The 22,624-nt window shown below is 56.9% G+C and overlaps 2 protein-coding genes across 4 annotated transcripts in view; both read right to left on the bottom strand.

Annotated features, from left to right (window-relative positions):
- Nucleotides 1-2,579: 2,579 nt before the first annotated feature.
- Nucleotides 2,580-4,826, bottom strand: MYL7 (myosin light chain 7; the record flags this gene model as incomplete). The annotated part of the gene is made up of 6 exons (XM_082847064.1): nucleotides 4,704-4,826; nucleotides 4,441-4,516; nucleotides 4,005-4,109; nucleotides 3,497-3,575; nucleotides 3,239-3,287; nucleotides 2,580-2,681 (listed from the first exon to the last, which is right to left on the bottom strand). Exons 1-6 carry the CDS (start codon nucleotides 4,737-4,739, stop codon nucleotides 2,580-2,582), a joined length of 447 nt encoding a protein of 148 aa, XP_082703190.1. The 5' UTR covers nucleotides 4,740-4,826.
- Nucleotides 4,827-8,128: 3,302 nt separating this feature from the next.
- GCK (glucokinase) overlaps nucleotides 8,129-22,624 on the bottom strand; it is a gene marked incomplete at its 3' end in the record, with an annotated part of 45,954 nt that continues 31,458 nt past the window's right edge. Inside the window, exons 2-10 of one of the 3 annotated variants that reach the window (XM_082847050.1) lie at nucleotides 17,766-17,928; nucleotides 17,031-17,338; nucleotides 15,895-16,014; nucleotides 14,143-14,238; nucleotides 13,855-13,954; nucleotides 10,623-10,806; nucleotides 9,315-9,470; nucleotides 8,533-8,766; nucleotides 8,129-8,273 (exon numbers count right to left, since the gene is read on the bottom strand). In XM_082847050.1, the coding sequence (XP_082703176.1) occupies nucleotides 8,129-8,273; nucleotides 8,533-8,766; nucleotides 9,315-9,470; nucleotides 10,623-10,806; nucleotides 13,855-13,954; nucleotides 14,143-14,238; nucleotides 15,895-16,014; nucleotides 17,031-17,338; nucleotides 17,766-17,928 (1,506 nt within the window). Of the gene's footprint in view, nucleotides 8,274-8,532; nucleotides 8,767-9,314; nucleotides 9,471-10,622; nucleotides 10,807-13,854; nucleotides 13,955-14,142; nucleotides 14,302-15,873; nucleotides 16,015-17,030; nucleotides 17,339-17,765; nucleotides 17,929-22,624 lie in introns of all 3 variants that reach the window. The other 2 variants (XM_082847051.1, XM_082847052.1) reach the window with 2 other exon arrangements.

The following is a 22,624-nucleotide window of genomic DNA, read 5'->3' as shown; positions in this document are numbered from 1 at the left end:
ACACACACACACACACACACACACACACACACAGAAAGAACTTACAAGTTTTCTAAAGGAAATGCTCTAAGGAAGGGGAGGAGAGTGTTTACTTTCTTTGCATCAGCGAGTATTAACTTTTTCTCATTTTTAATTTGCATTTGCCTTTGCAGCCATCTCTGCTTGCACCACTCAAAGCCCAAGGGACTCAGCAGCACAGCGGGTCGGCCCTGGCTCAAGGCCCTCCTGCGGGTCTTACTGAGGACAGTAGCCTGAGAGACAGCTGCTCCGCGAGCTCCTTGGAACTGCTCTGAAGAGGAAGGCGAGAAGCCAGTTTATATACGATTTTTTTGGCTAGGAGATACATGTAGTCAAGCATACGTCTTGGTAAAAGATTACTCCTAGTCACAAAGGACAAAGGATGTGTTACTCCTAGTCACAAAGGACAAAGGATGTGTGACTCCTAGTCACAAATCAAGTTAATGATTCTAGTCCTTTTCAATGTATGGGAAGATGCAGGAATCTGGGGTTATTGGAATCCTTCCTGAGATATGCATCTAACTATCTAGGGGCCAGTTATCCAAAGCACAGAATGCTTCCTCCTGTCTTCCATCCGGATGGTGGGCGACCGCAGTGGGCTGTGACTTGTAGAACTGGGTGGTGAACGACGCTTTTTGTTCTTTGTTCACACACCTATGATCTTTTTGGTCTGTTTCAGAGTCTTTCACGATTTTTCCTTGAAGAGGCTTGAATTATAAAATCCCTTACTTCTTTTTTTTTAATTAATTAATTTTTGAACTTTATTTTTTTAATATTTGGAGCTTTTTATCAGTCATTTTTCTACAGTTATCATGGTTTATTTTATTTCATTTATTTATTTTTGACTGCATTGGGTCTTTGTTGCTGCGCCAGGCTTTCTCGAGTTGCGGCAAGCAAGGGCTACTCTCCCTAGTAGCGTGCAGGCTTCTCATTGTGGTGGCCTCTCTTGTTGTGGAACATGAGCTCTAGCTGTGCGGGCTTCAGTAGTTGTGGTGCTCAGGCTCAGTAGTTGTGGCGCACGGGCTAAGTTGCTCCGTGGCATGTGGGATCTTCCTGGACCAGGGCTTGAACCTGTGTCCCCTGCATTGGCAGGTGGATTCCTAACCACTGTCCCCCCAGGGAAGCCCCATCCCTTACTTCTTGAAATCAGTTTGTTGAACAAGCAGAACTCATGAGCTAGAATCATAACACCTGCTTGATGCTTGACTTTTGTTTTTGCTGTGTGTGTGTGTGTGTGTGTGTGTGTGCGCGCGCACGCGCGCGCATGCTGTGAGGCTTGCAGGATCTCAGTCCCCTGACCAGGACTGAACCCGGGCCCCAGCAGTGAAAGCACCAAGTCCTAAACACTGGACCGCCAGGGAATTCCCAACACCTGCTTGATCCTTTTCACCCATCTTCCCGGCAAGCATGCTGTGGCGGGGGTAGGGGGCAGAGTCGGGGAGGCTGCCTGCTCTCTGGATGAAGACTCAGGCAGTGCCATGACATCTGTGATCACGAATAAGTAATAGAAAGGCCATGATAACTTTAAATCTCAATTCGCAATGTAGTAATTAAAATTGCCAAGTCCCAGGTAAACATCCAAACTGAACACCCGTCGGGTGAAATGCCTTCCCTCTTGCTTGCCTTCTGGAGGGAATGTGGTCAGTTCCTCCTTTCTCCCTCACCTCCTCCCGCCTCCCCAGCTGGGGGATTGCAGCAGGGCCTGGAGGGAGTGGGTGGTGGTGGGGTGGCGGGGGAGGCAGAGAGCTCTTACTCAGCGTTGCTTCCTGTCCAGAGAAGGACTTCCTGTGTTCTGGGTCTTGCCCAGGTTCAAGCTGTCTCTCTCCCCACTGCCTCTTCCTCCCCCTCCCTGCCATGGGTGCTCTGGAGGTTGCCCTGCTCCCCCTCCCATTCCCAGGATGAGGCTGGGTGCCCCCCAGCTCCTGGTTTCTGTAGGTGAGGTGGGGAACGGGGCACGAGCAATGCCCTCCAGAGACACCCATTCCCTCTCTGGCAGCCTGATCCTTTCACCCCCGAGGCATGAGGCCAATTCCTTTGGAAGTCTGCGTGTACTCCAGCCCCTCCTTTGGTGACAAGGCACCTCACCTGTTGTGTTTTCAAATGGGTCCCTCGGTGCCTTTCACACAGGGCCCAGCACACCACATGCACGTGCAGAGATGCCCACCTGAGCCCGTGTGCAGAGATGGGGTCCCAGGAGGGCAGAGTCCTTGGGCCATTGGCAGATATTTGCTGAGCAGAGCCCCGTCGCGTGGCTCGATCCGGGCCTGGTGGAGATGGGCATAAAGCTCTGGGTTTCCTCTCCTAGAGGAGTGGCCTGGGCACCCTCGCAGGCCTCGGCGTCCTCATCTGTAAGCCGGGCACATCCCGGTTCATATATCACGGGACGGTGTGGGGTGAACGGAGGGGGCCGGTGAGGGCCGGGCTGGTTCTTACAGCAGTCCCTGTGGAGCCCCACCCCATCTGTCACAGACAGGCCACCACTGTGGGTCTAATTCGGAAACAGCGTTTATTGAGGTGTCCCCACAGGCCGGCCCTGAGTCCCAGCCGCTAGCGCCTCGGGCTCACTCTTCCTTCTCGTCCCCATGGGTGATGATGTAGCACAGGGACTTGTAGTCGATGTTCCCGGCCAGGTCCATAGGCGTCAGGGCGAACATCTGCTCCACCTGGGGAGGCACTGGTGAGACACCGCCCAGCCAGGGCGTCCTGGGGGCCGGTGCCCGTGACCCGAGGGAGACCTGAGACCCTTCGCCCACCCCTGGGGCTGTACGCTGCCCCTAAGCGTTTTCAGCCGGAGGCTGGGGCAGGAGCGAAGGGTGCCGTGGGTCTCAGGGCCCACCCTGGCCACGGGCCCGGCCCCCTCCCCTCCCCTCCCCTCCCCTCCCCTCCCCTCCCCCTCCCCTCCCCTCCCCTCCCCCTCCCCTCCCCTCCCCCTCCCCTCCCCTCCCCTCCCCCTCCCCAGTGTAGGAAACCTCTTCCAGATCCTGAGGTGCACCGCACTCTCACGCCTGCGCCTCTGCACACAGCTCACCCAGCCTGCACCCTCCTCCTTTTCTGATTCCATGTCCTTCACCCTCCAGATCCCAAGAGAGGTGGCACCTCCCCGGAAAGCTGGGCCCTACGCCCACGAGGGCAGTGGGTCACCGAGACCTCCCCAGGGCCCTGCGGGCTGGGGGCCCTGCGAAGGGGCCTGGAGGGGTGTCGAAGGAGCCGGAATCTTCACCTCGGCCAGAGAGAACTTGTCCGCCTGGGTCAGGAGAAGCTGCTTGAACCTGGAGGAGGTGGGGAGCAGTGGGGAGGGCCTTGCAGGGGCGGCCGATCCGGGAGGGGAAAATGGGGGCTCCCCTGGCCCAGGTGGCCACCACCCCAAAGCAGAGAGGGCCCCAAAGTCCAGGTGGCCACCCTCACAAGGCGACCCTCCGCCCTCCCTGCTTCCATCCAACATGGTGCCCCCGGCACTCGCCCTGCTGCTCCCACTTACTCGTCCCTGTTTACCACGCCCTTGCCACTGGGGTCAAACAGGCGGAAGGCGCTCAGGATGGCTTCCTCGGGGTCTGTCCCTGGGAGGCCGAGGGGGTCAGGTAAGCAGCCACACTGCCATCCTCCCGGTCCCACCCAGGAGGAACCCAGGGTGCAGGGGGAGTCCTCCAGGCCCAGAGAAGCGAGAGGGTGTTCCGACAGAAAGCGCCCCTCGGGGCTCAGAGGTGCCAGGAGCGGCTGTCCTTCTGAGATGGGTGAGCCTGGCAGGGAGACTAGGATTGGGGATTTGGGACTGGAATCTGAAGGCATATTTCCCAACCCCGAGACTTGGGGTGATCAGTGCTCATGGGTCTGGAATGCAGAGGTGGCCCCTACAACCTCTGGGTGGGTGAGGGCCAGGTACGGTATGGAAGGGGTCTGGGTGGGATTCAGGCCGGGTCCAGGCAGGGTCCAGGTGGGGTTCAAGCTCGCTGCCTGGCCAGGGGGATCCAGAGCCGCCCCAGGCTCACCGTTGAGCTTCTCTCCAAAGAGTGTGAGGAAGACTGTGAAGTTGATGGGCCCCTTCCCTTCCTGCAGCATGGCATCCAGCTCCTCTTCTGGGACATTCACCTTCCCTGGTGGGGCGGGACGTGAAATGGACACAGGGACCTTGAGTGTCCCCGAGTAGGGCCTGGGCTGCCCCTCCCTCCTTCCCAGGGTAGAGAGTGAGAGGCAGCTCTGGGTGGGGGAGGTGAAGTGGAAGGAAAGTGTGATGGGGGAGGGGGTGTGATGGGGGAGGGGTGTGAGAGGAGGCGGGAGGGTGAGCCGGGAGAAGAATACAGGCCAGGGCGCTGCCTGTTGAGAGCCTGCCCATCCCCTCTCAGCGGGCTCCCCCCAGCCCAGCAGCTCTGAGCCGGGACCCTGGTGCCAGCAGGGCCGGGCCGGGTGGGAGGTGGACGCCCTCACCTAGCTGCGAGTAGGTCTCTCGAAGGTCCGACTTGCAGATGATGCCGTCACGATTCTGGTCGATGCAGCTGAAGGCCTGTGAGGTGCAGGCTATAGTCTGCAGGTGGGAGCAGTCCCCACCCGGGGGAGGCGGGAGGTGGGGGCATCCTGGGTGGTGGGAGGAGCAAGGACAGGGGCCAGGACCACTGACCTACAGAGAAGAGGGGTGTGCTGGGGGCAGGGTGTCCGGATGGGTCCCAGGTTGCTGGGGGTAGGGCACTCACTTCCTTGAACTCCTGGATCTGGGCTTGCTCAAACATGGAAAAGACGTTGGAAGAGCCTCGCTGGGCCTGCTTGGTGGCCGCAGCCTTGCCCCGGGTCCCCGCCTTCCTGCTGGCCTGCAACACAGTGGGAGCGGAGGGGTCCTCTCCCCAGCTCCCCGAGGACTCCCTGCCACGGACCTCCCCAGAGCATTCCTGGGAGAGCCCGGGTCAGGGTCCTCTTCCTGTCCCTGGAGACCGTCTCTCCGGGCCCAACACAAGCACAGAAGTCACTGGCTCCGCTCCGCCAGCCCAAAGGACAGCACCTGGGGGGCCACTGGCCTTGAGTCCCCCCCACCTGGCACTCACCATCGTCTCTCTCTGCAGCAGCCTGGTTGCTGCGAGGGGCCCACAGCCCCCTTTATGTCTCAGCCTTATCACCTGGCGCGCACCAAATAAGGACAGGAGGAGAGGATAGGCCCAAACTTGGCAGCCTCTGCCTGGGCTGGGGGAGGACAGGGCCCCCGAGCAGATTCCAGCCACGTTCCTGGCGACCTTCAGGCCCCCCCGCCCGCCCTGTGACATCCGGGTGTCTACCCACCCTGACAGCACCGGGTGAAACGCCTCCTGAGAGCAGAGTCGCAACTCTCACCACTCTCATGCTGAACGAGGGGCCCCCGTAACCCCACCTGACTGTCCTTCCTGCAGTTCCAGCCCAGAACCCACTCAGGCCAAGAGGACAGCAGTGGTGCGGGGGCTGGCCCGGGGCCCCCACTGGGCTTGGGAGGGCAGTTGGTGGTTTTGAGGATGGTCTCTGGCCTGAGACCCCTGGGGATTCTCAGAGGTTTTGCTGAAGATGCTTGGCCCTGGCCTCTGGCCCCTCTGACCAAGGGGCAGAAACCAGCCCTGAGCTGCCTGTGACCCCAAACAGAGCCTCCACGTGATGCTTTTGGAGCACGGAGCACTGCCTGGACCCCAAGCCTCCCCTGGGATCCCCATGAAAGTGGGTCACGAGCCCTTCTTGGGGGGCTCAACTGCAGAGTGAGGGGCCCAGGCTCCATCCGCTGTGCCAGAGCAGCAGCCTCGAGGCTCCTTGCAGGCCCGGGGCAGACAGGGGCTGGGGGGCTGGGGACCGCCCAGAGCAGGAGTGGGCTGCTGGCTGCTCCCTGAACCGGGTACAGGAGACGGCCCACTGGGGTGAGGAATGCGGGGAGGCCAGCTGGGAGAGCAGGGCTCTCATCCATCAGCCCCAATGTCCCTTTTGTATAGCAAGTAAGTATTTTATAACACCTCCTTTACTCTCCTGAAATGAAATTCATAGGCTATACAAGCTACCTCCATGGAGAATTGTAAAACAAAAAACAAAAAACAAAAAACAATACCATGCCCTAAACCATAACATAAAGGACAGCTAGGAAATAATTTATGGTAAAATGAGATCAAATACTGCAGCTGAATGGTGGAACACGAGTACATTACTACTGATAATGAAGTCATCAGATGCTCACACAAACTTCTGATGCATAATTTAGACTCGAGAGAACTAAATTCCACATGAGGCATACGTGGAAACGAGAGAGCATCTCAAGGAGGATGTGACAACTCAAAATCACAATTGGGGTTAAGTTCTGAATAAAACAACACAGTCATTCCAGATTTGCTGGATAGTTTCTCTCATTGAAAAGTGAGTGGAATACACCCTACTGTATACAAAATAGATAATCAACAAGGACCTACTGTATGGCACAAGGAACTCTACTCAATACTCTGTAATAACCTATATGGGAAAAGAATCTGAAAAAGAATGGATATATGTATAACTGAGTCACTTTACTGTACACCTGAAACTAACACAACGTTGTAAATCAACTATAGTCCAATATAAAATAAAAGTTAAATTAAGAAAAGATAACATCCAAAAACCTGAAAAAAAAGTGCGTGTATGTTAAAATCTTACGAATACGTGTTCATAAGTAACTGGTCTTAGGCCCTAGGCTTGACTAACTTGAAGTAGGCATTTCATTCAGGACGAAATTGGAAAGACCGCAGAAATCATGTGACTTCTTATAATCCTGGCCTCCCACTGCAGTCACTGTCACAACCCAAGTGGCTCCAAGGGATCCCCTGTTGAGACCGACCTGCAGCAGGACCAGTCCCAAGAACCAGCCGTCCCCCTTCCCAGAGCAGCCCCACTCCTTCCCTGACACTCCCTTGGAGCTCTCGGAGACCTCAGAACCACACCCCGCATCCCACAGGCTGGTGGGCAGAGGCCTGGGCAAGTCCAGGACCTCTGACCACACCCCGCCACACCACCCCATTCCTGTTCCTAAGGCCTGGTCTGTCACTCTTCACACTCCCTGGCATAGCTCTGTGGAGAGGATGGCAAACTCCAAAACACGCCTAGGCCTGCAGAGTGTCTGTGTACATGTGACCACGTCTATATGTTTATTGTCCCACAGTCTTATACACAGAGATCAAAGAATGGTGGACAAGGTCATGTTCTAAACTTTTAAAACTTTTAATTAAAAAACCCCACACAGTCCCAGGTTGGGCATGGAGAGGTTGGTGTGGTACATGGAGGTCTGGTGAGAAGAAAGAGGCCTGGGTTGTCCCTTGGGGGTGTGCTGAGTGCTGCTGGGGTTTCTGAGTGCCCAGCACTGTGGGAGCCGAGGACTGGATCCCGGAGATGCTCCCAGGCCTGTCTGTGGGTAGGGGGACTCCTCCTCTTCCTGGGCCCCTCTGGGCAGGGGCTTTGGGGACTCTGTCTCTTGCACCTCCTGTGAGGGTCCATCCCAGAACCAGAAACCACTCAGGGATGGCAGGATGGGAGGGAAAAGGCTGCCATCTCCAGGCCTCGGGGTACCCACAGCCTCCAACATGGAGCTGGTCCCTTCCATTTCCCAGGCCTGGGTGATCTGCAGCTCCCCGGGCCCCCTGTGGAGCCCAGGTCTAGGTCTGGCCAGGTCATGAGGGCTGCCTCTCTATGTGGGCTGGGTTCCCAGGGAAGCCAGGCCATGGTAGAGTCCAGAGGGCACCCCCTTCCCAGAGCAAGGGCTGAGCCAGGCTGAAAGCTCCAAGAGGCAAGCAGTGCAGAAATGCAACAAAATCCTGAGTTAATAACTCCCTTCTGGGCCCCTGATTGCAGCAAGAAAGGTGAGGTACTTTGGGGGTTCTCCATTCCTGTTCATCTCAGCCCCCAACCCAGTCAGGGCCCTAGGGCTATCCTACCAACTGACCCTGAGAGAAGAGCCCTGCTCAGGGCCTCACCGCATCCCCAGAGAAGCTTTCCCCATCTCCTGGGGTGACAGCGGGGATGGGAGGCATCCAAGGTCCTTACAAGGAGAAGCCTCTTGACTGGACCAGGTTGGGGGGACCTGTAGGAAGTGTGTCCCCTGGAGCCCAGGTCTAGTAGCGGCCACAGCCTCCTCCTTGCCTTGCAGCCTTTATTCTCACTGGCCCAGCATGCAGGCCTTCTTACAGGCCACCGCGGAGATCAAGGCCGCACCCCGGCCGCTGCCCTCCTCCGACTCGATGAAGGTGATTTCACAGCTGGGCGTCAGCCTGCGCACGCTGGCGTGGAACCGCTCCTTGAAGCTGAGCAGGGGGCAAGCGGGGCTGCGGTTAGTTAACGCGCTTGAGACAGGGCAGGGTACGTAAGCCAAGGGGAACCTCCCCCTGAGTCTGTGGGCTTAGGGGAGCGAGGAGATTAAGAATCCTTGGGACCTCGGAGAGCATCCGTTTCGGCCTGCATATCATAGATGGAGACCGATGCCCGGGCTCTGCCCTTAGGAGGCGAATTCACAAGAGGGAGGTTGGACCCGGCGGGGAGGTGCAGACGGCTGAGCGGGCCCACCTGGGGTGCAGCTTGTATACTGAGCCGTCCACGCCCACGGTGATGCGCATCACGTCCTCGCTGCGGCTCTCGCGCATGCGGTTGATGACGCCCGCCAGCCCCGCGGCGCACATGCGCGCGGCGCGGGTGGACACGCTCTCGCAGGCGCGGCGCACGATGTCGCAGTCGGTGGCCGATGGCCTCAACCCCAGCGTGCTCAGGATGTTGTAGATCTGCTTGCGGTCGCCCGAGTCACTGTGGGGCGGGGACAGGAGGGCGTCGCGGGAGGGTCGCTTGGTCCCGGACCAGCCCGATCCCCACAGCGGCGGCTTCTTCTCCTCCCCCTGGCCACCTCTCCCAGGCAAAGCGCTTTTGGGGTTCGGGCTTCCGAGCGGAGCGGGTCTGACTCCGCCAGGGACCAGCAGTAATCTGGTCATTACTCCTCTCTCTAAACCCAGGGTTTCCGCCCTAACGTGGGTGACACTGCCGCGCCTCGGGGCTGTTGCGTGGATGAAGTGAGACGAGGTCCACAGCGGGTGGGAAGCACAGAGAGGACGCCTGGTCTCCGTCAGCTGCCCGACGCCGGGTTCCCCTGGGGGCTGAAGGCTACTACTGCCGCGGTTGCCCCACCCCGGAACCTTACCAGGTCCTGGGCTCCTGCCCCCTGACCTCACCAGGGCCCCGCCCCTGCTCTCTGAGCCCCGCCCGGGCCCCGCCCCCACACCCCGTGGGTCTGGGTCCAGGACCCCTCCCCGCGCACGCCACCCCTGTACCCCACCCTTCGACCCCGCGCGCCCACGCACCTCTCCACCTGCGACACGAAGCGTGTCTCGAAGGCGCTGCGCGTGCGCAGCTTCTCCGAGGCCTCCCCGTGGAAGAGCAGGTTCTCGTCCACAAGCTTCAGCAGCACGAGCCGCACCAGCTCGCCCATGTACTTGCCGCCGATGAGCTTCTCGTACCTGGACAGAGAGCAGCCGGGTCACCCCCAGGAGGGAGGTCCCCACCAGCAGGCAGAGGCCAGCCACCACCCCCAGTCACGGCCACGAGGAGGCCATGTGGGATGTGACCACCCCCCGCCTTGGCAAAACCGGGTTCATGCCCGTTCCCACATTTATCAACAGGGGCTTTGGGGCCTTGGGAGAACGCTCTACTGTGGGGCCTCGGTTCAGTCCCTCTGAGGCCAACCTCAGGGAGGACCCTGCGCTGAGCCCACTTGGGTTTTCCCACAGCTGTGGAACGAGTGCTGTTCTCATCACCCAGTGTCAGTTGGGGGAGCTCAGGCTTAGAGCGGCTAGTGACCAGCCTTGGGCGGGCCCCTGCTCACTTGCTAGGGCTCCTAGGTCCCTGCGCTCCTGGAATCCACGGAGTTGGCCCGGTGGCGCTAGAGTCTGTAAACCTCCGTATTTTCATGTTGTAGCACATTGAATACTACCGACCTAGTAGAGGTTTATGAGAGCCCGAGAGGAAGCTCATGGAAGAATTAGCACGTGCCTGGCGCGCCGCAGAAGGCGGCTGATAAAGGAGAGCCCTGACTCAGGACAAGCTCTGTGAGGGCTGGCTCTCCAGCTGTCCGCGAACCCGCAGCATACCCCCAAATACTATGATTCATTCTGTGAACGTGTTCAGAGCTGTACTTTGGGGAACTCTGGGCTAAACCCAGTTAACGTTGCTGGGGGGCGTCTCAGAGCCTTCCTGTGCCAGGGGTCACCTGTCGGAAGCGGGGAGGTTCCTGCTCATCTATCCACAGACGCTCTTTTTTTTTTTTTTTGGAGTCTTAGTTTGGCCACACTGCGCGGCATGTGGGATACGACCAGGGATGGAACCCACGCCCCCTGCAGTAGAAGCGCAGAGTCTTAACCACTGGGCCGCAAGGGAAGTCCCCATAGACCCTCTTTTTAAAGACTAATCCTTGGCATCTCTCACTGTTCCCGGTTCACAGAGGGGCATACGCGTACGAGCTGAAGGAAGAGAAGAGCCAGCTTACGAAGGGATTGTCAGTTTGCTTTTCCCCAGAGCTGTTTAAAAACAAGCCCATTATCTGCGGGCCGGCCCCATCTGCCGCCAGAGCGGGGCGGGGCCGTCGTGTGGGGAGGGGGAGGGGCGGTCCTTACAGCTGCTGGCCGGGGTTCAGGGAGTTCTCGTCCACCACACGGTCGTACTCCAGCAGGAACTCGTCCAGCTCGCCCGAGTCCCCGAAGGCACCCCACTCGGTGTTGACACACATGCGGCCCTCGTCCCCTTCCACCAGCTCCACGTTCTGCATCTCCTCCATGTAGCAGGCGTTGCAGCCCGTGCCTGCAAGAGGCGGCAGCGTCAGGCCGCACCTGGCGCTGCGCTTCCTGGGATGCCCGCTCGGCTGGGTGCATCCCCCCGGCAGGAAGCCCCGTGTGGCCCTGTCTTCCCAGCTTCCTTGAGCCCTCCACCCCCAGCACTTCCTACATCCCCTGGAGCAAAGGAAACCAGCTCTCCGAAGAGCTGGAAGACCTGGGTTTGCTGTGTGACCTCAGGTAGATAAGCCCAACTCCCTGGGCGGTTCCTCTTCCCCAAGAGGGGTTGGTAACACCTACTCCTATTACCTAGGTAGTTGAGAGAAATGAGGGAAAGAACATGTGTCAGAGTGCTTTGCCAATTAGAGATGGGTATGGGATGTTATGATTTTGTCTTATCTATGCACCACCCTTGTGTTCTGGCACTTTCTAAGCATGTGTTTGAGCTCCTCTGTACCAGGCTCTGTTGTGGGGAGGAGGCGGGCACCCAGAGGTGAGTATGTCACAGCGTGGGCCCTTGGGAACAGCACACAGGCCATTGCAGGTGGGCCTGGCTAAGGAATTTGTAATTTGCAGGGTCCCATGCAAAATGAAAACATGGGGTCCTTTGTTCTTAAACTGAGAGTTTCAAAATGGTGACAGCAGAGCTTCAATCTGAACGTGACTGCACACCCCTCAAGCCATCAGGGACAGCAACTCAGTCATGCCAACCTCACACCAGCAGTGGAGCTGCCTGGAATTCAGGCCCAGTGATGCCGGGCCTTCCAAGTTTTTGTGGGGAAAAAACAGAAATCCAGACTTTGATATGGTTTCTCCTAATGTTTAGTGCTTGGTGATTATCATAAACATGTTTCTAAGCACATCAGGGCAGATGCGACCACGCGCCACTCTGCCATCTCTGCTCCAGATGGGGCGAGCCCGAGGCAAGCGGCTGTAGAGCCCAGGTGGTGGTGTCTTGGGGAACCGGAGAGAGCCAGGGGAGCACTGCCAGGGCCCCTGGAGCTCCTGTTTAGGTGTGGACTTATAGAACTTTCCTATCAAACTCTTAGAGGAAAACATAGGCAGAACACTCTATGACATAAATCACAGCAAGATCCTTTTTGACCCACCTCCTAGAGAAATGGAAATAAAAACAAAAATAAACAAATGGGACCTAATGAAACTTCAAAGCTTTTGCACAGCAAAGGAAACTATAAACAAAACCAAAAGACAACCCTCAGAATGGGAGAAAATATTTGCATATGAAGCAACTGACAAAGGATTAATCTCCAAAATTTACAAGCAGCTCATGCAGCTCAATATCAGAAAAACAAACAACCCAATCCAGAAATGGGCAAAAGACCTAAACAGACATTTCTCCAAAGAAGATATACAGATTGCCAACAAACACATGAAAGGATGCTCAACATCATTAATCATTAGAGAAATGCAAATCATAACTACAATGAGTTATCATCTCACACCAGTCAGAATGGCCATCATCAAAAAATCTAGAAACAATAAATGCTGGAGAGGGTGTGGAGAAAAGGGAACACGCTTGCACTGCTGGTGGGAATGTGAATTGGTACAGCCACTATGGAGAACAGTATGGAGGTTCCTTAAAAAACTACAAATAGAACTACCATATGACCCAGCAATCCCACTACTGGGCATATACCCTGAGAAAACCATAATTCAAAAAGAGTCCTGTACCAAAATGTTCATCGCAGCTCTATTTACAATAGCCAGGACATGGAAGCAACCTAAGTGTCCATCAACAGATGAATGGATAAAGATGTGGCACATATATACAATGGAATATTAGCCATAAAAAGAAACGAAATTGAGTTATTTGTAGTGAGGTGGATGGACCTAGAGTCTGTCATACAGAGTGAAGTAAGTCAGAAAGAGAAAAACAAATACCGTATGCTAACACATATATATGGAATCTAAGAAAAAATGTCATGAAGAACCTAGGGGCAAGATGGGAGTAAAGACAGACTTACTAGAGAACGGACTCTAGGATATGGGGAGGGGGAAGGGTAAGCTGGGACGAAGTGAGAGAGTGGCATGGACATATATACACTACCAAACATAAAATAGATAGCTAGTGGGAAGCAGCCGCATAGCACAGGGAGATCAGCTCGGGTGCTTTGTGACCACCTAGAGGTGTGGGATAGGGAGGGTGGGAGGGAGATGCAAGAGGGAGGGAATATGGGGATATATGTATACGTATAGCTGATTCACTTTGTTATAAAGCAGAAACTAACACACCATTGTAAAGCAATTATACTCCAATAAAGATGTTAAAAAAAAAAAAAAAAAGAACTTCCCATCCAAAAGGTGAGAATGGAAGGAGGAGATGTGAGAAACTAGAGGAGAGGCAGAGAGCAGCTCGCCGGCCCCTTAGGACATGTGCATGCAATTGGAGATGGGTCCTAAGAACATAGAAACCCTCAGGGCTGGCCCTGAAGAGGCCATGGCAGCAAACACATTTAGTGCTGACTTTCTGGGAACCAGGGAAATACCCACTCGCCTGTGTGTCCAGTAAACACTCCTCAGTAAACACTCATTGTAAGGCCTTGGGAACTTCTGGGAAAGGCCCTTGGTTGGTGGGAAAGGGCCACTGGGGCCAGTGCTGCCTCCTTTCCTGGTACCTGCCTCCACTTCGGGCAGGGCAGATGGCTGCCCCGGGGTGTGGTAAGACTGTCCAGGGAGGGATGACACCACTCTGGTTTCTCCTCTTCCACTTGGACAAATCTGTACAGGTCGGTCAACTTACCAGATAAGGTGATTTAATTAAATCCTGATGGGCCAGGTGGACGTGAGCTGGTACACCATCTGAGGCAGTGACTTGTGAGTGTTGAAATGCTTCCTACCAATAAACAGCACCTGTTTATTGGTACACCCAGTACCAATGTACATTGGTGTATTGTCTTCCGGGACACCCCTGCTGCTCCCTAAGACCCTGGGCTCCAGCACCTCTGGGGTCCATGACTGGCGCAGAGGCCGTGTGCAGCCTGCTGAAGACGGGAAGCCTCGCCCTGTCTTTGGTGGTGGCCAAGGCCCCTGGGTCAGGCAGGGGGCGCATCCTTACCCACAATCATGCCAACCTCACACCGGCGGTCTTCATAGTAGCAGGAGATCATCGTGGCCACAGTGTCGTTCACCATCGCCACCACGTCCATCTCAAAGTCCTGCCAAGAGGCATAGAGGCAGTGGTGATGGGGCTGGGGGGGTTCTCAGCCTGCTCCAGGCCAGTCCAGCCAGGCGCAGAAGGCAGAGACCCCTTCCTGGGGGGATGCCCAGAAAGCCCTCCCTGGCTTCCCCGCAGGAGGGGAGGGGGAGGGGGCCCAGGGTAGGGGCAGCTGCAGATGCTACTCACCCCTCTCCGTTTGATGGCATCTCGCAGGAGCCCCACGATGTTGTTCCCTTCTGCTCCTGAGGCCTTGAAGCCCTTGGTCCAGTTGAGAAGGATGCCCTGGGGGGAGAGGGGGGCCTCGGTGGCTGCTGGATGCTGGGGGCAGGCGTGAAGGGACGGGAGCTAACTCGGACCACAGGGATGTGTACCCACTTTATAATTAACCTTTCTTTTAAATTAATTTACTCATTTTTATTTATTTATCCGGCTGCACCAGGTCTTGGTTGCAGCACGGGGAATCTTCGTTGCGGCATGCGGGATCCTTAGTTGCGGCATGTGAACTCTTAGTTGTGGCATGTGGGATCTAGTTCCCTGACCAGGGATTGAACCTGGGCCCCCTGCATTGGGAGCGCAAGTCTTAGCCACTGGACCACCAGGGAAGTCCCTGTGCACCCACTTTAAAGCTGAGGAAACTGAGGCTCAAAGCAGCCGTATAAGTTCAAGAAGTGTTGGAGCTAATTTTCTACTAATATCTCATATTTCTGCAGGGCTGGATCCCAGCCAATTTAAGAATGCTTGTGTAGTTAAGCCCAGGGTTGTCATCCCAGAGTGAGGATGAGGTCCAGAGGGGTGCAGCCAGTAGAAGATCGGGGCTCCTCTCCTGTGTGCACCCTCTGCGTGTGAAGGTCCCACCTGGCCCTCAGTACCCAGCGGGGACTGGGGCTTGGAAAAGCAATATGAGACGTTGCTCCTGCTCCTGCTTCTGCCAGGAGTACTGACCTGGCTTTCTCTCTGACCCAGAGGCCCTGTGTGTTATGTATAACTGTGCGTATGTTTGGATAATTTACACACACATGTATATATGTATGTATAATCAATGTGTGTGGGTGTGTATGTATCGTTGACCTGTGAATGTGTATATATGTATGATTGACATGTGCATATATGCATGCATGTATACTTGACGTGTAAATATGCATGTGTAATTTACACGTTTATATGTATGTATACTTGATATGTATAATTTACATGTATATATGATTGGCATGTGTAGATATATATGAATATATAACTGGCCTGTGTGTATATATGTATAATTTATGTATGCATAAAAATATGCATGTACAATTTATGTGTTTATATGTGCGTATAATCGACATGAGTGCATGCATGTGTATAATTTAAATATGTACAGCGCATACATTTATGTGTACAATTCACATGTATAATTTATGTGCATACATATGTATAATTTACACATGTCTATGTGAGCATGCATAACTGGTGTGTGGTGTGTGTGTGTGTGTGATTTACATGTACGTGTGTGTGTGCGTGTAACTGTGACAGGCTAACTTGCCAGCTGGAAGGCAGGGTAGACCCTCAGCCCCGGCACATTGCCACCTCTGCCACAGGCAGCGGTACAGCATAGAGGTGACACACAGGTGTGTTGGAGCCTGTTTGCCTGAGTTTGAGCCGCAGCACTGCCACTTCCTACCATGGGCAAGTTGCTACACCTCAGTTTCCTAACCTGTAATGGGGGAGATACGCATGCCTCATAGGGTTGTGGGAGGCAAATAGTAAGAATCAGCTAATACGATCATTTCCCAGAGTCTCACGAGAGGTAAGTGATGGAGCCAGTTTGAATCCAAGGCTCTTTCCCAACAATGGGAGCTGCATTTGAAGGCAGCACAGGGCAGAGTTCATGGGTGCCTTTCTCTGGGGTGTCTGTCCGTCCATCCGTCCACCTCCCCCCACCCACTCTACACCTGGTCCCACCTTGTCAATGTCTTCGTGCCTCACAGGAAAGGAGAAGGTGAAGCCCAAGGGTAGCTTCTTGTGCTTCATCTGATGCTTGTCCAGGAAGTCGGAGATGCACTCAGAGATGTAGTCAAAGAGCTGCAGGACGCACACCGCGGAGGCCATCAGCGGCAGGGGCGAGCCTCCTGCCGAGGCGCTCCTCAGCCCGTGCTGAGCCACAGGGCCCCAGGAGAGCGTGGCCTCTGCACTGCTTGTCGGGACTCAGGCCCTGAGCCCCGCCCCATGCCACAGTCCCGCTGACAGCAGCCCTCGGGACAGGGCAATGCCAGGACGACGGGGTTGGTCCCTAGCCCAGCTGTGCTCTGTTAGCCTGGCCCTCCCGGCTGGACCCGGTGGAGTCTAGTCTCAGGCTTTGGACAGAGGCACATCCCTGGCGATAACTACGATTTCTGACTCCAGCATAGAGTGTTCTTTGTTGCCTCCAAGTGTTCTGGCCACCCCAGCCCTGGGCCTGCGAGGACCAGCTGCCACCCCATTCACAAAGGCCTATCCACAGAGCTGGGCGTTACAGAGTGCCCTGCTGATTGACCGAGCTCCCTGGTGGCACCAGCGTTGCTCCATGCCCAGACCCACGGCATGCGGGGCTGCGGCAAGGACCAGGCGGCCGCTGGCCTCCTACCTTGAAGCCCTGCCCCTCGCGGGGATGGGCTCTGGCTGCTCCCCACCTCCGCCCAGGGCTCATCCTACTTCTGTGGTCCTTCCCGAGTCCTCCCCGTGGTCAGATATTAGCATTGCAGTCATGCCACTTGGCATCCATGCTAGTGGAGGGTGAGGGCAACACGTGGGGTGGAGATAGAACGATGGGCTGCGAGCCTGTTGGACCAGCATGCTCTCTTGGCTGCCCTGCCTTGTTCCAGATCCTTCTGGGAAATTGGGCAGGGGTGCAACCTTCCGGGGCCGCACCCAGTGGCCGTCCACCTAAGCCTCTCAGCTCCCTCCTCCTTCTGCAGCAGGGTCCCCTGAGGCTGGGCCCACAGCTCTGCCCGCCCCTGGTAGACAGGTGGGCCCTCCCACCAGGACTAGCCATGCTCCGAGATCCTGGGTGGTCCTGACCGAGGTCCCTGGCCCCACAAGCCCTAGCCCGAGCTGCTCACCATCTCAGCAGTGCCCGTCATGGCGTCCTCGGGGATGGAGTACATCTGGTGCTTGGTTTTCACACTCCACTGTCCCTCCTCCCCTTCCCCCACCTTCACAAGCATCACCCTGAAGTTGGTGCCGCCCAGGTCCAGGGAGAGGAAATCCCCGACTTCTGCAGCCACAGAGAGAAGCACATCAGTCTCATGGGCACCGCCGGGCAGGAGCCCCCAAACTGGGAGAGGAGGAGGGGAAGGCATGGTGGGGGGACCAGAAGAGCTGGACGAGGGGCCCCCGATGCCAGACATCTGGGGGACCCCAGGATAAACTGTGGAAAGGGCAAAGGTGAACTGGGGAAGGCAGCAGGAATCCCTTGTCTTGGGTTGAAGCTGCCCCCAGCCCAGGGCCCACCTGAAGACCTAGGAAAATGGCCCAGACTCAGGATTGGGCTGGGAGTCCCCCAAATGACTGTGGGAAACCAGTTTCTCATTGTGAGATGAAGAGAGCCAGTTTCCTGAGGCCAGAGTGAGCCTGAAGGCCCCAGGGCAGGGCCAGCGGAGCAGAGGGTGAGACCTGGCTGGTGTCTGGGGCACAGCATTTTGGGGAGCTGACTCGGGGCTGCTGGGGACAGTCAGGGCTTTTAGGAAGGGCCTGGGGCACTTCTCCCTGCTGGGGCCAGGGGAGAGCTGCCTCTGGATGAGGACCTGATGGTTCCCATGTGAGTCCCATCCCTGCCCCACCCTGGACCGCGGTACCTGAGCCTTCCGGGGTAGAGCGCACGTAGGTGGGCAGCATCTTCACACTGGCCTCCTTGTGTGTCTCCAGCCTCAGGCCTCGGTCCATCTCCTTCTGCATCCGCCTCATCACCTTCTTCAAGTCCTCATCCTGCAGCTGGAACTCCGCCAGGATCTGTTCCACCTGCACAGGGAGGGAGATGGGGAACAGCTGGGCGGACGAGGGGCTGTGCAGTACAGGGAAGGGGGACCACAGAGTGTGTGTTTCCCCCACACACCGACGGTCTCCTTTTGCCCCCTGACCCTGGGTCCAGGATGGCCCATCATTTCAAACTACCACAGTTACAACCAGTTGAAAAATTAAGATAGCACAGTTCCAACGCCAGCTTCCAAACAAATGCAGCTTGGGGCATGTTGGGGGGTGAGGGGCAGAGGGCAGACATGGCACCTCCCTTTGTACCCCTGATCCAGGCCAGGGGAGGAGGGAGGCGCTAACCAGGAGAGTGAGTGAGACACGGGCTGGAGGAGCCCGCCTGGAGGGCGATGGGCAGCTGGCATTACTGTCTAAAAGGTCCGATCATTATACCTCTAGGAACCTATGCTAAGGGAGTTAGTGGGCCAGTGCGTACACATGTCCGTAAGTGATGGTCAAGACACACTACTTAGAGGTGAAAGTTAGTTAGAGGTGTCTGGTGGACTAAAGCATGGCAGTCCATAGCCTGGAAGGCGCTGAGGCCCTCAGAGGGAGGAGAGGTCCCTATACATTGACAGGAGGGAGGCTGGTACACAAAAGCTCAGATTCAATACCGCCATTCCCGTGAGTGTGGACGGCCTGGGTTGGGTTCTCCTCCCGCACCCTCTGGGGGAGTGGCCGCTTGCGCATCCCTTCATGGTGGCATGACACTGGGCTTAAACACCGTGCCCATGCCCACTAGTCCCCCGGAAGCAGGGACCCTGCTCTGACCTTGCGTGTGGACCGTGGTGTGGCTGCCCTTTCCCCTTTGCACAACAGCACGTGTTCATGGAGAGAAGACCACTTTGATTCCCTACATATTTGGACCAACAAGGAAAGGGAGGCTGCTCGAATAAAAGCCGTGGGTCCACTCTTCAAAAAACTCCTACTCTCTCGCTGGTAGTTTTCCATGTAAGCTCGGGGGGTGGAGATGCTCTGAATTCCAATCAGGAGACAACACGGCTGCTTGCCCCTTTTTCCTCAGTTTTTAGAGCCCACATTTTGTTGGGGGCCTGGGGAGCTATCACGTCAAAGGAAGACAGCCCCTTCCTAGGCCCAGGGGACAGCCTGTGACTGGGCTAAGCCCAGCCCAGCTATCTTATCCCCTTTTGCTGGTGACTTGGTTTAGAGATGGGCATGTGGCCCAGTTCTGGCCAGTGTCAGGTAAAGGGAAGCCTGATTTTAGCAGGAGGGGGGCCTTCTGGGAAGGTCAGTGCGCCTCTAACTTTGTGAACATAGCTGTATGAGGGTGTGTTGACCGGCACTGCAGCAGCTATCCTGAACCACGAGGAGACAAGGCTAAAGAGAAAAGGTTGTTAGCATATTATAGATGGCAGAGAAGAGAGACAGAGTGAGCCCAGCCCTGATGACATCACTGATGTGCTGAGCCAACCCTGGACCCACCCACCTCCAAGTGCCGGTTGTGGGAATAGATACTAATCACTTAAGGCCACAGTCAGTCAGGTCTTTAGTTTCCTGCAGCCCAAAGCACTCCTAATGCATACAGATCCTTACTTAGGAGCGAATTCTCTTACCAAGACCTCACACTTAGAATTTAAACCCAGGGAAGGTCACAAAGGGATGGGGCTGATAAAGTCTACGACAAGACACACAGAGTCAAACACCAGTATTTGCTAAGCCATTCTGCGGCTCTGGGGTGAGCTACAGCCCCAGATGGGGTGAGGGTGCAGCCCACCCCAAGGCCGTCCTGGCAGGACATACCCCCAGAGAGGCCCTCACGCTCTGTGAAACGATCCAGGCTGTCCTCAGAGGCCCATGCCTACAGCCTGGCCTCGTCTCTGTTTCTTTCACACACTTTCAAGTAAAAGGCGCCAGGAAGGAACAGTAACATTAACATTTGCTGAATCCTTCCAATACGCCAGGCTCTGAGGTGAGTGCACTACACAAGCTGCCTTTCTTTCATCCTTGACACAGCTCGGGGGCGGGGCTGGCATCCGCTCATCTTCTAGATGCAGCCACTTGCAGCCAGCACAGAGTGAGGCCAGCACCCAAAGCCACGCACGCAAGGGCCGCTGTCAGAAGTCCTCAAGAGGCTGCCCGGCATCTCTCCCAAAACAGAACTGTAAGACATCACGGCTCTTAACAAAAGCGATGCTGACCCTGCAGAGGTCCAGCCCGCAGGCCCTGCTGGGCTCCATCCCCTCCCTCTCCGTCATGGCAGCCCAGCCAGTGGCCTCGAGCCTGGACTCATGAGGGGCTGTGACCCAATGCCTTCACCCTCTGTGTCCAGGCCCATGTGGGCAGAGTTTGGGAAGGGTGCTGGAAGGTTCCATGGCTGCAGTCCAACACTCCAGGCGGCCACAGGCTCACACGGGCCTCCAGAAACCCTCCCTGGGGCCGTGGGGCGCATCCTCCATGGTGGGTGTGAGCCCCTTTCTCGGGTGCATTGGGGCCTGCAGACACCACAGTTAGCCTGCAACCCTGAGAGGAGGCACTCCGACCTTACCCCCAAGGCTGCGTGTCTAGGCGGACGCCAGTTGGGTTCAAGTCACAGGGCAGAGGCCTGCCTCACAGACCCCGTGGAAACATCCCCAGAAGCAGGCACTGTGCACCAGGCCCCGTTTGGGGCATCCCCAGTTCTCCCTTACGCTTAATCCCCCTGGAACCCAAGCATTTTATCATCTCCACTTCCTTTCCAAGGCCACAGATCTAGATGCTCGGAGCTGGCTTTGAACCCAGGTGCTGGCTCTGAGCCCTCCTCCCCTCCCTACCCCGCTGGGCTGCCCAGCCCTTCCCTGAGCGCAGGCTGGGTGTCCGTGCAAGCTGGCTTAAAGGTCTTGCCGAGCAGCCTAGGAACCCCAAGAAGCCACCTGTCCCCCCCAGGTCACAGAAGAACAAAGCACAGACAGAGCCTGTCCCCCCAGCCCTGCCCCCATAGCTGCACCCCTGCCTGCTCACCAGGAGGTCACAGGACACAGCATCAGGGCTCACGGCTGCACCCAAACATGGTGGGAGGGGGTCTCCTCCCTGAGCAACTCTCTTACTCTCCAGGCAGGGCCATTGCCACCATCTGACAGTGCCACAGCCCCCCAGGACTCCGGCTTCTGCTGCCCTGGCCCGGGGCTTTGCAGGAGAAGAGCCAGACTGCCCAGTGCCCTCTGGCTCTCCGGGGTCCTCCCATCCTGGCTCTCCTGGGATTCTCCAGGAGAGTCTGAAGCTGGCGGGTTGGGGACACTCTTCCCCAGGAGTATGCGGCAACTGGCCCAGGGTCACCCACTGTGTGTACACAGCCATCCCATGGCTGCAGCTGGACCCACGCAGGGCTCATACTGCCCTCCAGGACACTGGGATGGGTTCTGGAGCCCACAGGGCACCCAGCGTTTGCCCAGGGGCCCCATGCCTTGGCCCTCTGGGGCCCGTCCACTGCTGTGCAGGTGTGGGAAGCCCTCTCAGACCTTTCCCTGTCTCCTCATCTGTCAAATACAAGCCCCACAGGATGTCCTGCCATCTTTCCTGAGCCCTTGGGGCAGGGTCCCAAAACACTGACTGTGGCATAAATGGGGCAGGTGTCCCCAGCCGAGCCCCACCAGCCCCCGTCATCCCTGCCCAACCAGCTTGGCCTCTCCCACTTTGCTTCCAACCTGTACAGCCTGTGGCCTTGTCCAGACCCGTGTCCTTAAGGACTGTCCTCATACTGATGGCTGAGCGCTACGAGGGGACGTTCTGCAGACTGAGAAGGGGTGGGTTGGGCTGGGGAAATCCGCCTGGTCTCTGCAGGCACGTTGGCGTGTCTGTTAGCCAAGGGGAGATGGATGCCAAGTAGCAGTTGAATAGTGAGGCCAGAGCACAGGGGACAGCCTAGCACTGTCAGCCCCAGGAACAAGTACCCTAGAAGAGGCCGTCCCTGGAGACCCCTCCTGGAGAGGCTGGACAGTGGGTATCGGGAGGGACCAGCTGCCTCTTAGCCTCCGCACCTCTGCGCCTCCTTCCAAGGGGTCCAGAGCTCCCCCTAACCTCCACTCTACCAAACCACTTGCCCTACCCACACAGGAAGAACCTGCCCCAGCCGTGGCCCTGGGGACCACTTGCCCTGGCTTTGGGGTGACCCTTACCAGATTCAAAGCTGTCTGGACCCAGCTCCTTGTGGCCTCCATCGCCAACTCTCTGAGGCGCCAAAAGGTAGGTTTGCAGGGAGGTAGAGACACTCCTGTCTGCGGAGGCGCAGGGCTGGGCTGCAGGCCGGGAGTCTGAGGCCCGCCCGTGCAGGCGCGAGCCGCCTAGCCGGGGAGTTGCCCGCGCAGGCCGCCCAGGGCTTCTGCAGAGAGCATTCAGCAGCTGGCTGTTGAAATATTCAGCCTACCGCCACCGGGTCAGACCAGGCCAAAAGGGCAGACGAGGCCTGCCTGGAGTGAGGGGTGATAAGGGCCACGAGGGGAGGGCTGTGGGGTGGTGCCCCATGCCTTCAGCCCACCGGGGTGGGGATTCGTCGCCCAGAGTTTCTGCGGAGGGAGCAGAACCGTTCTATATGCGCTCCAGTCCTTGGATGTGCCAGGGCGGCAGTCATCACGCTGCTCAGGTCAGGAAAGCACATTGCAGAGCCAGGCAGACAGGGCGGGGCTGCTGAGGGGCTGGCCCCATGCAGGTCGAAGGGTCTGGGCTTGCTCTTGGACCACGGGGATCTCTGGCT

Source organism: Leucopleurus acutus, assembly GCF_964270905.1.
Source record: "Leucopleurus acutus genome assembly, chromosome: 9".
NCBI classification, from domain to species: domain Eukaryota; kingdom Metazoa; phylum Chordata; class Mammalia; order Artiodactyla; family Delphinidae; genus Leucopleurus; species Leucopleurus acutus.
Note: the sequence above shows the minus strand (reverse complement) of the source record. Positions and strands in the feature narration are given on the sequence as shown.